A 17438-nucleotide genomic window follows, 5' to 3' on the forward strand; every position below is an offset into this window, starting at 1 on the left:
TCATAATTTTTCATTTATTCCTCTCAGTCCATTCCCTCTTCCTGTGTTATGGGATTACACTGGCCCTTTATCTGTTTGTTAAACAAATCTCTGTCAGTGTGGTGAATGGATTCCTAACATCTTCCTCTTATTCCAGGTCCAGATTTTTCTTTGTCTCATTCTAAGAGAGTTCCGACCTAGAAAAAGGATGGCTATAAAATTTCTTGCTCAGGGGTCTTTTTCTGTTGCTTCAAAAATAGTTCACTTAGCCTTGTTTTTGACAGATACTTACAATTTCTTTTGCATTTGACTGTTAGTAAAAATTAGTTTCTCTTCTTTGCTCTGAATTTTCTTCCAGTACCTCTTTTTTTTTTAAAGCAGGTAGTAAGTAGCTCTCATTTAAATTAACGTTACCTTTTCTTTACTCAACTAGCTTAGATTCCAGAGGAAATCTTTATTCTGTTTCTTGAAATGCAAATCTATTTGACTGTGGTTACCTCTTAATCCTCTATATGTCCAGTGTCTACCAGGCCAACTATTGCCTAAGATTCAGCTAATATGCCACTTGCTCTTGTCACTCCCATGTCATATCATATCATATATCGTATCACAGGTTACACTGATAGCAGAATTATTTATTTGTCCCCTCTAAAATGGTAAGTTAGAAGGTAGGACTTTTAAGATAAAAAGAGGGAGGGAGGAAATTAATAGTGAGTACCTACAACCTACAAAGTGTTAAGCTTTATTCATGGCTGTGTGTGTGTAATACATATATGATAATATATATTATTTATGTTACTCATTTTAATACCCACAATATCACTTATGGCGCAGTATCAACAAGTATTTATTGAATGAACTGGTGAGGAGGAATTTCCAACCATTTCTGCATGCAGCGCAAAGATGGAAACCTTGTGATGGTGCCTTATTTGAACTTTTCTGATGAGTTATAAGGGAGTAATGCTGTTGTCTTCAGGCAACTTAGGACCCGAACCATCTATTTATCTTTACTCCTTAGTCTGGTGCTTCTCAGAGACCGCAGAAATGGTTGGCTACGGAATATGGGAAGTCCTGAGGACTCAAAGGTGAGCAACCGACTAGATGGGCAGCTGTTCCACTTCTCTAAACACACATTTTTATTTGATCCTTGAAGGCAGACAGCCAAATTGAGACAGCATCTGTTTCTGGGTGCCTCTCGTTTTTACTACTTGAGTATTACAGGAGCTCAGTTCCCCAGGGTGTAACATAGATTCAGAAGGAGAAATAAGTTCTTCCCAGTGCTCTTTTTTCCTCTACCCACTCTTGCTATTTTAGCTTTGGGAGAGCTAGTGGCTCATGCTTAATACCATTTGCTACCCAGCACTGGGTGAGACATAATTGCACTTCTGTCAAGTAATAATGACTAGCTTACATTCAAATAGTGTTTTGTAGTCTATCGAAGTACATTCTCACAAAGCACTGATGTCTTCAAGTGTCTGCCTGTGTTTCTCCCCCCACCCCCCATTATTTTTGAAGCACACTGTGTTAAAGAATTATTTGTATCATGTGAAAGGCTTCTATCTACCGCTCATCACTTTATCATTCCAACGCTTTTTAGGCCCCTTTTTTCCCTTTTTGGGACTTGGCTTTGGCCAAAAGCTGATGGCACGTGTTAGAAATGTGGTATAAACTTTAGGCATATAATAGTGGCTTTGAGCTTAACTAGAGTTCTAAGCTTACCTAGTTTTCCCTTTCATTGCAACTAGAGAGTTCTATATTTATTTCAGCTTAAATTCTTATTAATTTCTTCCCTGTCTCTCTTCTTTTCCTTTGTTCTCAATCTCTATTGAAAAATAGACCAAGTGGTTCTTCTCATTTTCAAAATATTTAATTCTTTGGTGCTGACATATGGGCTCTTCTTGGGAACCGTTTTGATGTATTTCTTGAATTAGTCAGAAGGGCTGCTTTTGAGTAGGGAAGGAAACATTCCTTCCATTCAGCAACTGAATGTCTGTTCTTTCTGGAGATCCATTCTATTATTGGCCTGGGGAGTAGGACTATAAAATTAAAAATGTAGCCCAGATATTCCACGTATAAGATTTATCTGCTTGTTATACGCCTGAAAGATGCTCATGGAGAAACAAGGCAAAAGAAATAGCCGAAGAATAATTCCTTCTCAGTGGCAGCATAACCAAACCAAGATAAAGGCCAGCTCAAAGGAAGAATAATGAGAAGTTTGGAATCAGAGAAGTGTACACATCATCAAGGAGGAGGAGGAAGAGGCTTGTCCCTGGTGTGGAACAGGAGGACGTCTTTGGAGTACATAGAAAAAAATGACAGGAAAACAGGAAAGAAGGGGCATGGAGGAAGCTGGAGAATAAAAGTAAAATATCCATAGCTCTGTTCAACAGTTTTCAAGGGAACGTAACAGGTTGACTTTTCTGAAGGGGCTGGAACAGCCTTGGAGAAGGGGAGAAATGGGGAGAGCCACGCCGCAGGGCTGGAGAGCAGGCGTGTGTGGGGAGGCCGGTGTGCAGCAGGGGTTTTCCTTAAGATGAATTGTGGAAGAGATGGCTGGAAAGATATCTTGAGATCAAACTCTGAAAGGGATAATGGAAGGATGGGGTTGGAGGACCTAATAAAAGTGTGAAGGAGAGTGAGCAAAAGTGAATGAGATCAAGGAGGGATTTCCTAGAGCATAAATTATGACGGAGTGAAACAGAAAGGGAATAAATGATGAGAAGAAATTAGGAAGAATGAAATTTTAGGAAAAGGAATTTAGCTTGGATTTTTTTTAGCATTGTTGTTAGAAATGTTAAATTTTTTTTTTTAATTTCAGAGAAAATGAACTAGAAAGAATATATTTTCAGGAAAAATGACCATTTCTAGTACAGTGAGGGGTAAGGTTGAACAGGAAAGAAAGATGGATTAGAGAGGTACTTAAAGATGAAGGCAAAAATGATTCTAGTTAGTTATTATAATAAGCAGGAAATAGAAAATTATTTGACAAATAATTTAGAATCTTGCTTGATTGTAGAGAATCTTTAAGAAAGTTTATATATGCCACTTATATTTATGTAAACGGTAAATCTAGACAAAGTCATAATAATACAATGGAACATGAATTTTCTTGCATTAAAAAGAGATTCTAGGGATTGAAATGAAATTTGACGAGCAAACAACATTATTAAAAAATAGTGAAATAATATTCAACTAATACCAATATATTCAAACTGAAAAGCTGAAATAATAGAGGAAATTTAATGAGAATTATTTGTTGAACCAGGTAAATGCTTGAAACACTGTGGAGAATTAGAATGGGAGTAGGATTCTGGGTTAGAACACATAATGGCAAAAGAATTCCACTGAAAAATCAAGTCCTGATTTTAAAATATATTAAAGAAAAGGTGAAACAAAACTACAGGGACAGCTAATTAGCCCAAAACCCCATGTTAGTACAAAGCATCACATACACAAAAAGCAGCAGGTTTCATTTGGATTCAGAGACCAGGAAGAGGATATGACAAGGCAAATTTATTTTCTTACCTGAAAGAGACTATACTTTAACTTTCTTGGACAGATAAATGTTTGTGTTGTGGCTCATAAAGAAGAAACATTTCATTGCTTACTCTTGGCAAAACAAGCCCTGTTTGAAACATCCATTAAAACATACACGAGTGCCTACTGTGTTCACAGCACAAAAACTCATTAGCTTATTTTTTAAATATGCTGAAGAAAATCGCCTCCCAACTTGAATTTAGTATTGCTTTTCTCCTCCTTTAAAGTCGTCAAGGCAGAATTTTTCAAGTCCATATATTAGGTGCTGTGCTGAGAAGGTGGAGGCTGCATTCTTGGAAAGGAGATCAAGTTGAATAGATAGGGTGCTGCTACAGATGTGAACAGGCCCATGTTCTGGGGGTACGGAGATTTGAAGAGAGCCAAGAGTCCAAAATGCTGAGTACTGGTGTGCCAGAGCAGCAAGAGGTTGGAATCAAAACCTCAGGATACTTTGGATAGGATTGAAAGTAGAGTGTATTCTGATTTAGAACCAGCAGACCTAATGTTGTAGATGTTCACCTGGTGATACTATCTTTGGAGTTCTGATGAGTAGTTGTATCTGAGTTGATGTCTTGTCGATACAGTGTTGCTTCCCATAGGACATTTTATGACTCAGATTCCTCAAGAAAGTCTTGTATGTACTTCTACTAGGTTAAGTGTTTAATTTAAATGACAGTTTACAGCATCACTTACATTATCATAAGTTCTTAACACTGTGTGGACAGTTTAAGGTGACCCCAAATTACTCCTCTTTGGGCTGTTGGGCAAATTTCTCATAAAAATGGATTGCAACATACATGAACTTTCTCATGTAACTGAAAGATGTCTTATATTTATTTTCTACTCAAAATTACTAGACAAATATATAGTATTTAAAAAATTGGGGTTGATAATTTCGAAAATTGATAAATATTCAGCAAGATTTATAAACCATTTATCTGGGCTATATTAGTTAGGTAGACTTGATTGCAAATAATTGAACCTGACCATGATAATCAGGAAAGGATTTATTGGAAGGGTAGATCACTGAGTCAACTGAAGGCAGGGATGACAGGATGAGGGACTATCTATCTCCCTTTGGCTTCAGTGGTGTGAAATGGGGCTCCATCTTCTACTTATTTTGGAATTTCTCTCCCAGATGGGAACTGTGTTTGGATACTGAAAAATTAAATATCCAGTATATCTTCCTCTACTTACTACTATATTTATATAAGTATGAGAGGTTTTTTTACATAACTTAAAAGCATTTAATCAATGAATTTTTAATCATGATTGTTGTCTTTATTCCTAGTAATAATTGTGTTAATTGCTCTAGAAATGATGTTAAACATCCATCTATCCAACCATTGAAAAATATTTATGCACAAGGCATGAATATGTTTCTGGTATGTCAAGGTGAATAAAGGAATCAGAGATGGATGTTCTCAAGGAACTTGAGTCTACTGAGGGAAACAAGACAGGTCAGAAATTCACTGTAACAAGTAGAATATATTAAGGGCCATAAGAGAAGTAAAGATTGCCACCAGGCAGAGAGTAGGTTAGTGGTTGACAGAGGCTAAGGAATAGGAGAAATGAGGACATTTTGGTTAAAGGGTACAGATTTTCGGATATAACATGAATAAGTTCTAAGGCTCCAATGTACAGCATGGTGACTGTAGTTAACAGTACTGTATTTTATACTTGAAAGTTATGAAGAGAATAGATTTTAAATGTTCTAACCACACACACACACACAAATGGTAAGTATGTGAGGGGATGGACTTGCTAACCTGTTGTAGTAGTCATTAACAATATACACATATATCAAATCATCATGTCATACACCTTAAACTTATACAATGTTATATATCCATTATATTTCAATAAAGCTGGAGGGAAACAAGGCTCAGAGGGTGGAGATTACCTTGAGCTGGAGTGATGAAGAGAGGCCTTGGCTGAATTTGGGATTTGTCCATGCAGTGATGAGGGAAAGGGTAGGCCTGGCCTACTAAGAAACCTAGGAAAGGCAAAATTCTAGATTTTCCTAGGTTAGGCAATGTTGATGGAGACTACTAGTGACAATAAAAATGACACCACCACTAATGTGTGCATCTCACTTTATAGTTTACAAAGAGCTCCTGGGTACAGAGACGTATGGTGAACTGGTGAAAGTATGGGGTCTGGAGCTGAAAAGCCTCGGTTCTGATTCCCAGCTCTGCTGCTAACTGCGTGACCTTACTGAAGTTATTGAACTTTTTGTTTCCTTTCTTTCATCATTAAAAAAATTTGGAGTAATAATAATAATAGTAATACCTACTTTATAGAGTTTTGAGGTTTGTGAGCTAGTGTGTGAAGTGGGGCTTGGCATGTTGTACCTGTCAGTACTGCTAGCTGCGTTCTGTATCTTAAGCCTCAGAATAACAGATACAAACTGTCATGCTCAGAGGGGTTAAATGATTTATTCAAGGATACATAGAAAACTATGGAGTTAAGACTCGAACTCTTTAGCCCATTTTTTAACTGCATGATGCAGTAACCAAAATTTAAGAAACATTAAAGAGAAGTTGCCATAATCTATATTTTTGGAATTTTCATTCAGATTCCTTGAGATTAATACAGACACAAAATGGAAAAAATGTACTCGGGAATAAATAAAAAATACAGAATTAGCCAGCACTGTAGCTGATAAGAATGTACATGAACAATTAACACTCATTTCATATCACAGTGTAATTTTCTTACTGAAGCAAAAACGAATTTTCCTCTTTGATGGAGCATCATCTCTGCCTCAGTGTGGAGTATGACATGAATCTTTATATCCTTTGAAGCTCTCTTGAAGGCAGTATATTGAAAAGTGACATATTTCATTGTGAAAAATCCACCCTTTCCTTTTTATTTCTAGTGACCACACTCAGAATATTATTCCTAAATTCGCACTGAATAATTTATACTCTCTCTCATCCTCCTTCTAGGAGTTATGAACTTTCAGTGAAAGCATGCACCACAGGGTAAAGGCGACTTCAGCATGCTTGCACTGGAGTTAGGTAGTGCTGGTGAAATACCTCATGCTGCTCTTTGATTCATGAAAACTAATAGCCTTGAGAAGTTTAATTTAGAAAGCTGCACATTTTGAGTAATATATAGATTACTTGACATGTAGGTTATTATTCAATTGAGAGATTTTATATGAAAATGTTAAATTAAATGCTACTGGCAGTTGCTAAAGATCGTACTTTTTAATTATTCTATTTTTCATCCATTGTCTCTTCCTCTTTTGTCATTGACATTTCAGGTTGCTGACAGAATATTCCTCTAGTGCGAATGTGTATTATCATTCCAGGTGATAGAGGCACATAGTAGGCACTCGATAAACACTTGTTAAATAAATGACCTTAATTTACCATGCTCACTTTGTAGGTTGCTGCTGAAATTATTTTGGCTTCTACTTCAATTTTTCAAGTATGCAAGGGATTTTACTGAGGTTCTCAGCCTCAGTGTGATTAATGAGATTTCTAAGCATGTTGAAATTGGTGCTATCGAATATCTTGGGTCTGAAACTAGGGAGTCGTTGATTGAGTATGCTTATGTCTCCTCTGACTGAGGCCAGACAGAAAAAATAGACCCTCTAAAAAGGGCTTAAAGTTCTTGATTGAAGATAACTTCAGTGGAACATGAAGGCACATAATAATGTGTTTCATGAATTTAACCCAGTATTTGTTTATGTCCACATTTTAATTTTAAGTTAAAGGTTTGGGTCTTCAATTTTCATAAATAGGTAGATAGAATCAAAATAATGAAATTCATCAAGTTTCTGCCATATTTAAGCTCTATTTTTATGATGTGGTTTTACAAATATATTTGACTATCTCATGTCAATGATTTCAGTGGGATTTCTGAAGGTTCCATTTTGGTGTTGGAATAATTAGAGTTACAATCATATTTGAATATATTTTGTATGTCAGTTGTGTATATCGTGTTTGAAGATATTGCTGATCAATTCAAAATTTTTTGTTTTTGAGTAAAAGACCACAAAACTAACTTTTGTATGTCTTCAGTCATGAAGATGTGAGCTATGACTAGGCAAACTGATGATGAAGGCTTAGAGAAAAGAATCCACGTCATACTTCATTAAATCATTATTGTCATATCTGTATGTGAGAGACAAAGCTATGTCACCCAGATCTCCTGTACTGTAAATGGTCTGCAGAAACTGAAGAGATCGACACTCTTGTCAGAGTAGCTGGCACAAGCACTCATTTGATCATTGTTAATACATGTGTTTTTAAACAGTTTTGTAAACACATTGGAGAATGCAATCACATCCATTCACTTAAAAAACACTGTTCTCTGTAGCAGGCAGGTAGCACTCTCATAAATCTGCATAAAGGAGTGTCATGCATCTATATTTTGAACTTATTTTTTTACTCCTTGTGATTGTCTCTTATTCTAAGTTGACCAGATCATTTTTTAATTCTTATTTTTAATTGAAGTATAGTCGATTTACAATGATAGTTTCATGTGTATAGCAGAGTGATTCAATTATGCACATACATACATATATGTATATTTTTTTCAGTTCCTTTTCCATTATAGCTCATTACAAGAAATTGAATATAGTTCCCTGTGCTATACAGTAGGTCCTTATGGTTTATCTATTTTATACATAGTAATGTGTATCTATTAATCCCAAACTCCTAATTTTTTAATTCCTATATTTAAGATGTTAAATTTCTTTCCTCTAAATTTGGTGTTTCCTAAAACTTATGACAAATACTCTTAATTATAGCATCACGTCTGATGAAACATTCTATGACATTTGTTTTAGGTCTCTCCACATTGTTGCTAGGCTGCTGATCATTGCATTTTGTATGAATGTTTCCAGCAGAGTATACAGGTTTTTGACAGTGGTAATATCCAAGCCATTTACTCCATCCTTAGATTGTTTGCTGAAATATTTTAAGGAATAAAATTAAAATCATTACTGATTCCCAGATTTTAAACCCAGCATTCTTCTCTAGGTCTGCAAAGCCTTTCCTTGTTTTAGAGGACATGTAGTTAAGGAAGGCATTCTTTCGTTTATCATTTATCCAGTAAATATTTATAAAGCATTTGCAATGTGTGAATGAGGCTTAGGACTGTGCAGCAGGACTGCAGTGGTGATAGGACATATGCAGTCTTCGCTCTCAGGGGCAGCACGGAGCAGCAGGAAGAGCACTGGATTGTGAGTACCGAGACTTGATTCCAGCTCCAGTGCAGTCATGAACTGTCTGCGTAATTTTGGCAGATGTGTATTGCCTAAAGACCTTGGTTGCCTTGTCTATAAAATTAGTAATTATACCAGCAATAACATTTTATTATTCTTCAACTTGATTTCTTCTAACTTTGACATCTGAAAGTTATTCTAAAAGCATGTCATCTTTTTATAATTTGATTATTTGGTTACTGTGTGATACTGCTGTGCCTAGGATGCTATTTCTCTCTTCCAACATCAGTACACACACACACATGTGCACATGCACGTGCATATTTTGAAAATGTGTGATGCTTATCTTAAAAGTAAAGTTTGGCCCTACTCTTTTAAATGTGTTCAGAAAACAATATAACGCAGATACTGAAGGCAGCTTGTTTTTAACTCGTAGCTAAACATGACATTCAAATGTTAATTGGATGAATAAATCTTGTTCATTTTACAGACATGGAAATGTCAGTGGAATAAAACTATTTATCACAAGATAATGGTCTCCTGCCACCAGATAAATGCCAAGATGAAGATACTTATTGAAAATGTATCAAAATATTCTTTTTCTATTTATTGAAAATAAAGGTTGAGGAAAAGTTCAACTTTTCAGGTCACACATGAGAAATGCCCTGTCTATGGGATTAGTATATTACTATAGCAAACGGAGCTGTGCATGGTATAGAAACAACAAGAAGATTCTAAGAAATAATGGCCTGTAAGTGACTCTTTCAGCTTTACAGCATGAGAATTACTGGAGTGGTGCAGTGGGAGCTAGGAGGAGATACCTAACGTATATTGAGCTCTTATTGTATGCCTGACACAGTCCTAGGTATGTCATTGATGTAGGCCGTTCACAAGAACAGGATTTGAAAAGGATTATTATCCCTATTTTTCAGGTAAAGTTAAAAGCAAGATAACTTGCAGTCATGTAGAGAATAAATGCCAACACCAGGATTCAAACTCAGCTGGGCCTTCAAATCTCGCACTTCTCTCCCACACCCCACCCACATCTTTTCTTGTACTCCTTAAGTCTGAATGCAATACCTTTTCATTTGGGGAGGGGTTTGAGTAGATTATTTCCCCAGGTTTTGTTGCATCTGATGACCAAATACTTTTTTGTGCTTAATGATTCAGTATGCTGATGAATTTCCTTTAAATTATATTGTCTACTTTCCTAAGGAGAAGAGCACACCCTTGAGTCTTGAGGACTTGGTGGCTTTGAAGGGCCAGATAGCACTAAATTCTAACATTAAGCCATCTGCTTTTCCGCAGCATGTGGTTTTAAAGTCCATAGGTAATTCCCTCTTTCTGCCTTCTTTTCTGAACCTAGTTGTCTTGTTTCTTCACTTACCTTGCACCATAGTGTACTTCATAAAATACATTATTTGGGTGATTATGAACATAGGTGAATAATTGAAGCTGCTTAAAGAAAGAAAAGGAGGTTTATTGTTCACTAAAGCTTTTGTTAATCTCTTCATGCCAAGCCTTTTCAAGCCTCTCCAACCCCAACAATCCCTTCTCCACCTGCCACAAATGGTGGGTGTTAATGTCTCCCTCCTCTGGACTGTCAGACAACTGCAGTTTTCCTGTGGCAGTGACCACTTTCTACCTAGTATTTTAGTATCGGTATTTACTGAGATACTGGTCATAGTTTCCCTAGTAGGGAAACTCTCTTTACTAAGAGAAATTGTGTGCTTTCCTTATCTCTGTTCTGCATGGTACCCAACAGAGTGATTTGAACATTGCAGATATTCAGTCAAGAGGTTGAAAGAGGCATGTGTATGGTCTCTGATTTAAGGATTAGAGGAGATGTTAAGAGTTCAAATACATCCATAGAACACTGTTGTGAATATGTGAGTCTGTCTGCCTGGTCCTTTGCAGATGCTTCTGTCTATCATTTCTCTCTCAACTACATTTGGATTATATTTATTTTATAAAATTCCTTGAGGCAATAAAGGAACAGATAATTTAACTGCTAGATGGTTACAAAAGAGAGAAGTTTGAATGTTTAAACTTCCCTCAGGAGGAAAATAGTAATTCACATAGCATTCTTTTGATACATAAATAGTACATGTACTACTAAAGATTTTTTAAAATCTTAACATTCTTTCAGCACTTGTAGACAGACACCAAGCACCATCGTGTCAAATGGATTACTAACTGGCAGTCTTTACCATGCACCTTCACAGATGGAAGACCTTTAACTCTGAAGGACATATGGGAAGGCGTCCATGAGTGCTACAGGATGCGGCTGCTGCAGGGACCCTGGGACACGATTACTCAGCAGGTTAGAGAGTATTTTCATTGTATTATAAGTGATTCTTTCCCTCTGCTCATCTTTTTTTCTAGCTCTCTCTCCCCTCCTTTTTGGTTTTTTTTGTTGTTGTTGTTGTTGTTGTTTGTATTTCACTCCTCTACTTCCTTACAGATTTCAATTCAAAGACAGTTTCCTGTAAAACATCTTCCCAGACCCAGGCTTGGTTTAGCCTCTCTGTTTTAAGCCCTCATAGAACCCTGTAACTTTCCTTCATAGTGCTTTTTTACAAGTTGAAATTATATACATGGATTCAAAAAAAATTAATGTCTCTCTTCCATTATACTGTGTGCTCCCACATGGGCAGACCCTGTTTTTTTCCTCTTCGTTGTACATCCAGCGCTAGCACAGTACGTATCATACAGTAGGTGTTCAATAAAAATGTATTAGGTAAATGAGAATAGAAATAAAGTTGGCATATCACCAAGAAATAGATTATTTAGCTTACATCATCTAAAATTCTTTAGATTTTTACTCATAGGTCATTTGCAAAAAAAATTAACTTTTGATTAATAATAGATTTGCAATAGTGATCTGAAAAACTTGAGAAAATAGATCTGCAAAAGTAGATATAAAAAGTAAATTTGCAAAAGTAGAGAAAAATGATTTGTTAATCATATAACTCATTATTACTGCCTTGCTAAAATCAGCAGTTAATTATTTTAGAAATTTAAAAATACTCATCACCTTGCAACCATAGTCTCTTTAAAAATAATTTTTACTTTTATCAAAAATATTATTTTTCCCTGCCTCTGTTAAGCTTAATCAAAGCTTCCTTTAAAAATGACTTATCAGCCATTAGAATTTTTATGCCCTCTTATGTGTTTGATCATAATAATGACAGTTTACCTCCCAATCAGCATAAGAATCCTTAGCATCTCGTAAGCAGTTCTTTGACAATGACTGCAAATGACCATTTTCTATGTTTTAATTGAGGACAAAACTAGGTTTAAGTATATGAATCTTTCACACTGCCCCTCAAATTAATCCTTTTCTTTCTCTTCCTGCTGTCACCTTCCTAGATCAAGCCTTATCACCTCTCCTAGAACAATTAGTAAAACTTCTGTTTCCTTCCCCCCTGCCCCTTCCCATTACACATCTTCCTAACCATGCTGTACTTACCTTACCCATGTGCAAACCTGCGATAGCTGTCTGAGGGCCTGTGGCATGTTGTCTAAATGCCTGGCCTGGGTTTCAATGGCTGCTGCTCCCTGGGTCCAATCTGACCTTATCTCCCTCTCCTCCACACTGTGCAGTCTCAGCTCCTGCCGGACATGGCTGTTCACGTCTCTGAACTCATCTTGGGCAGTTTGTTCTTGGAATTTTTCCCAGGTTTAATGCTTTCCCTGTTGCCTTCCTTCTATCTTTCTATTTCCTCTTCATTCTTTCATATGTTCCCTTCTCTGAAACCACTTTAGCTCACAAAAATGACCCCCTCCAAAATCCCAGTTCTGCAGACCAGGCAGGAGTGGTTGCTATGAAGAAAGATAATGTAATGAGATATATAAACAAATCCATCATAAAGATTTTTGGCAAGAGCATTTTATTTTATGCAGTGTTTTAGATTAACCTTTAAGTATGTCAAGGTGAATGCTTAGTGTTTTAACTTTCAGTGTCTTGTCAGTGACCACAAACTGGCCAAAAATATATGTACTGTAGAATCAGAATCCACAGGACCCAGAAAATGTTTGGTTGTGAGAGTCAAGGAAGACAGCAAAGGAGAGAGGAAGGGAACATCCAAAAATATATATGTATTTAACTTTAGTGCCTTTTTTCTCTGCTCCTTCTGAATTATGTCTTACATTATGTACCTGAGCCCGATTCTTTTTTTTTCCCTTTTTCTGTCACTAGCAGCCCTGTTTTAATCTCCTCAGTGCAAACCTATAGCACAATTCATAGTGGTCTATGTCATTTTGAGTTTTAATTCCACATTTCTGTGTTCTGATTTGTGACACATGAACAAGATTTTGAACTCAACCATATTTTCTTAGTTTCCTAGTATGATCTTGTCAATAGATTTTGTTCTGTTAATAGAATTCCTAAGTTGCTAAACCAACCACTTGAATCAATCTGTGTACTGATAGTTTTTAATGGACTTGACTAATACCTTTTAGTTTATAGGCATTTAAGCATCATATAGGCAGTCTGTTACTGGGCCATCTTTTTCCTGCTTATCAAAGTGTGGTCGTAATGATCAAATCCTATCGCAATAAGCATTGCTGTCTCAGTACCAAGTGTGAGACCCACTTACTGGCAGGGATATTTGATATAACCAAACTACAACATAGCTGTAACATTTAGATGTTCCTGTGGGATTTGTCCAACTGGGATTGATCTGTGAACAGGTATCCCCAACTGCTTTTGATAACACACTTTATTTAAGCCTCAGAATTGCTCATCATAATGTATGTCTGGGCATTAGAGACCTAGCAAGGGAAACTCATTTGTGGCCATTGTACTAATTTGATATTTGAAAGTCATTATGAATATTTACTTTGGAGGTCTTAGCTTTTAATCCCAGTTTAGTTAGTGGGTTTGTATTTATGTGCTCTTCTTTGCTTTCAGAGAGTGTGTCCTCATTTTTGTAAGGCCCCATGTGGAGAAAAAAATAGGGTGTCCTCAGTGCTGTGAAGGGGAGGGTGTGATATGGCACTAGGGAAGAATGAGCTGATAGAATATTGGTGGCACCAAACAGAAGACACCATTTTGCAGAATTATACTAAAGAACCATTAGCTTGCAGACTGAGCATGATAATAATATCCTGTCCTCCAGAGTGGCTCAAAAACAAAAGCAGCCTTCATATAATATAAAATGCATTTCATTTCTTTTTCAGGCTTGATTGTGCTCACATAGTTTGTTGCTCTTCATCTACAGTAATCTCACTTCTGTTCTCTCAGCATTTGTCTTGATGATAAGGACCTATTCATGTCAGACATGAACCCTCTTTTTTGAAGATAAGCCACTCATGACTCTCATACATTTGATTATGGTGATTATTTACCTGCTTTTGTCCAACATTACGGGCTACCTATTATCTCAACCATGCAGCCTAATAAAGAACTTCCAGAAGAAACTGAACAGACGCCTAGGTTGGATCTGCCTAAATTGGCACAGTGAATGTTACAGTAATGATCACTGGAAGATGTGGTCTCTATGTTTTAGGTAAAGAACTCCTGTCATCTTGGCATGAACTAAAATCAGAAGATAACAAATCATACCTTCAGTTTTCTTTGAAAATTTGTGTGTTTATGTATGTCAGTGTGTAATGGTCGGATAAGTAATTTTTTCTTACTGTCTTTTTTTTAAACTTTATATTATGGAAGATTGTAAACATATATAAAAGTAGAGATAGAATGCACTTGCAAACTAATGGCCAATCTTATTATTTTGGTATCTCACCCAATCTGGAATTTTTTGGTAGCAAATCCTAGACATCATATTATCTGATCCATAAATATTTACTTGTGTATCTTTAAAAGATAAGAGCTCTACACAAATGTTTATAGCAGTTTTATTCATAATAGCCCAAATGGAAATGACTCTGAAATCTTTCAGGGAGTGGATGGTTAAACAAACCATGGTACATCCTTAGCACGGATACTACTCAGCAGTACAAAAGAACCAGCTATTGATACTCTCAACAGCCTGGATGACTCTCGAGAGAATTACTGAGTGGAAGAAGCCAATCCCAAAAGGTTGCGTAGTATTTGAGTCCATTTATCTAACATTTTTGAAATGACAAGATTTCATATTGGAGGACAGATTGCAGTTATCAGGGGTTGGGGGGGTATGGGTGGAAGGGAAATGGATGTGGCTATAAAAGGCAACATGAGGGAACTTTGTGGCGATGGAAATGTTCTGTATCTGACTGTGTCAATATCAGCATCTTGGTTGTGATAATGCACTATAGTTTTGCAAGATGTTACCATTGGGGGCAACTGGGTGAAGAGTATGAGTGATCTCTTTGTATCATTTCTTACAACTGTATGTGAATCCACATTTATCTCAAAATAAAACGTTTATTTTAAAAAGGTAAGGATTCTTAAAAAGCATAACCACAATTCTATTATCACAACTACAGTTGTTAATAATTTCTTAATATCATAAATAAGTGAATGATACTTCAATTTCTCCAGTTCTTTTCTTTCTTTTTTCTTTCTTTCCTTCCTTCCTTTTCTTTCCTTCTTTCTTTCTCTTTCTTTCCTTTCTTTCTTTCATTTTTTTCTCCTTCCTTCCTTCTTTCCTTTCTTCCTCCCTCCCATACTTCCTTTTTTAAAAAAATAGTTTCTTTGAATCAGGATCCAAATAAGCTTTATACATTAAAATGGTTAACATCGCTTAAGACTTTTGAAACTAAGATTTCTCATTCCTTCCCCTCTTTTTTCCTTGTAGATTTTATTAAGGAAACAAAGTTGTTTGTTCTATGGTTTTTGCAGTCTAAATTTTTTTCCTAATTATGTCTCTATGGTGTTGTTTACTATGTTCCTCCCTGTTTGTTGTGTACACTCATAGTTAGATCTGGAAACTTGATCAGATTCAGGTTTGGTTTTGGGGAGCAAGAATACTTCATCAGTGATTCTGGATACTTTCATCAGGAGACACATAATGTTTGGTTATCGCTCTGCTTTGTGACGTTAGGAGCCATTCATGATTATTGCCTAGACCCATTAATTCGTCAGAGGGGTTGCAAAATGGTGATGTTCTAATTCTATCACTCATTATTTATTAGCTGGTCTACTTCTGTAATGACAGAGTTTTCCTCACCAGCTCAGTTACTTGAGGTATGCTATGTATAGAAAAGGCAGGATAAATGCTTGATTCTTTCTTTTTATGTTTTAGTTTTCAAGATAATGAATTGGTTCTCTAGCATTCTCCAAAGATGACCAAGAAAGTTTTTTTTTTATGAAGTCATGGATATAAATGTTTTATGCATTTCTATTCATTATGGTGATTATCATTACTGATGCTTGATGTCTTACCTTTGGCCAGTGAAAGTCTCTTTAGCTTGGCTCCTGAGTTATTTTGATACAACCCAAGTAGTGTCCATACGACTCTGTTGATGGCTTCTTGCTTTTTGATATGACATGTGTTGCACGTATTGTGCAATTCCTGCCCAGACTTGGCATGCACCATTCTCCAAGGAGGGTAGCTTCCTTTCAGAGGCTTTTTCTAGGTGCTGTGCCAGACAGAGTGGATTTAATTTTAGGCACCACCACTCACTAGCTGTATGACCTTGGGCAAATTACAAAAACTCTGTGTCTTATTGTTCCATTAAAGATAATGGCAGCATCTACATGGATTTGGTGGGAAGACTAAGAAAGAGGATAGTATACAAAACTCAACCTACGTCATCTCCTTTCCAATGTATTTCTAACATCCAAACTGTGCACTTTAAATTTGGAAAACTAAGACTTTTGAGGTACTTTGCTTTCTGATTTTACGTTTCTGGACAAGGCTGTTCAAGTATAAGTAAATGAATGGGATTGGGTGGATAAAAGTGGAAAGAAACTTAATGGTTATTTTTCCTCATATGATCCCATACAAGTACTGTGAAAGAACTGGAAAAGGAGGAGTCTTGAATACACATTTTGCATGTCCCAAATACCACTAATTTCACTTTGAAGAGTTTAGCATATCTAAAGCATGCAAAGATATGATACTTTCATTGCATTTTCATTGTATTTCTATGATAAATCTCTCAGAGTAAAAAAAAAAAAAAATCAAAACATAACAAAAAAACAAAACTCCTAAGGTACTTTTTGGTGAATAGATTGCTTTTGACTCTCAGTGATGCAGGAAGTCATTGGCTAAGGATTCTTAAATAATGAAGCTTGATATGTTGCCTGGTGATTTATAATGATAGCTGATAAACTTATGATTTAATTGTGCTTCCTCTAGTAATAATCTGAAGTGCTCGAGTGAAGTTCCAGTGATTGGCTTTCTTCTGAACTCAGTCTCCCTGGAGTCTTTAGGCATCTCTTTTACACAACATCCGATAACTGACTTTTAACTGCTCCTACTTTAAATAATACAAATCAATTAAAACACACAGCTGTTTAACAAAACTCTCAGTGTTGGTATAGGTCTCGGTGGGTATTTCCTGATGGCTCATAATGACATCAATTTAGTGCACCTGGTAGGATCAGTGTGAACTGGAAGTGGCTTAATTCTTAAATGACAAGAAAATTAAGAAGCCTTTATGGATTGCTGCTGCTTCAGAATAACTGCCAGGTCCATTGCTGGCTCTTTCATGGTGGAGTTTTATTTAAACGAGACTGCAGACACCGTGTGATGTTTTCTCTGTAATTTGCTGCTCATTTGTTGATTCTGAGTTTCTAGGTATTCATTCTGGACATTAATTAGTTACTTTAGTGGCTGGGTTTATGGTG

At 36.3% G+C, this 17438-nt stretch overlaps 1 protein-coding gene across 3 annotated transcripts in view; it reads left to right on the plus strand.

Moving 5' to 3' along the window:
* The window catches only part of ATG10 (autophagy related 10), a 210416-nt gene that overhangs the window by 125230 nt on the left and 67748 nt on the right, over window positions 1-17438 (plus strand). For all 3 annotated transcript variants that reach the window (XM_074360322.1, XM_074360323.1, XM_074360324.1), the window contains exon 5: window positions 10924-11021. In XM_074360322.1, coding sequence (XP_074216423.1) covers window positions 10924-11021 — 98 coding nt within the window. The remainder of the gene's footprint in view (window positions 1-10923; window positions 11022-17438) is intronic.

Source organism: Camelus bactrianus, chromosome 3 (genome assembly GCF_048773025.1).
Source record: "Camelus bactrianus isolate YW-2024 breed Bactrian camel chromosome 3, ASM4877302v1, whole genome shotgun sequence".
Classification (NCBI taxonomy): domain Eukaryota; kingdom Metazoa; phylum Chordata; class Mammalia; order Artiodactyla; family Camelidae; genus Camelus; species Camelus bactrianus.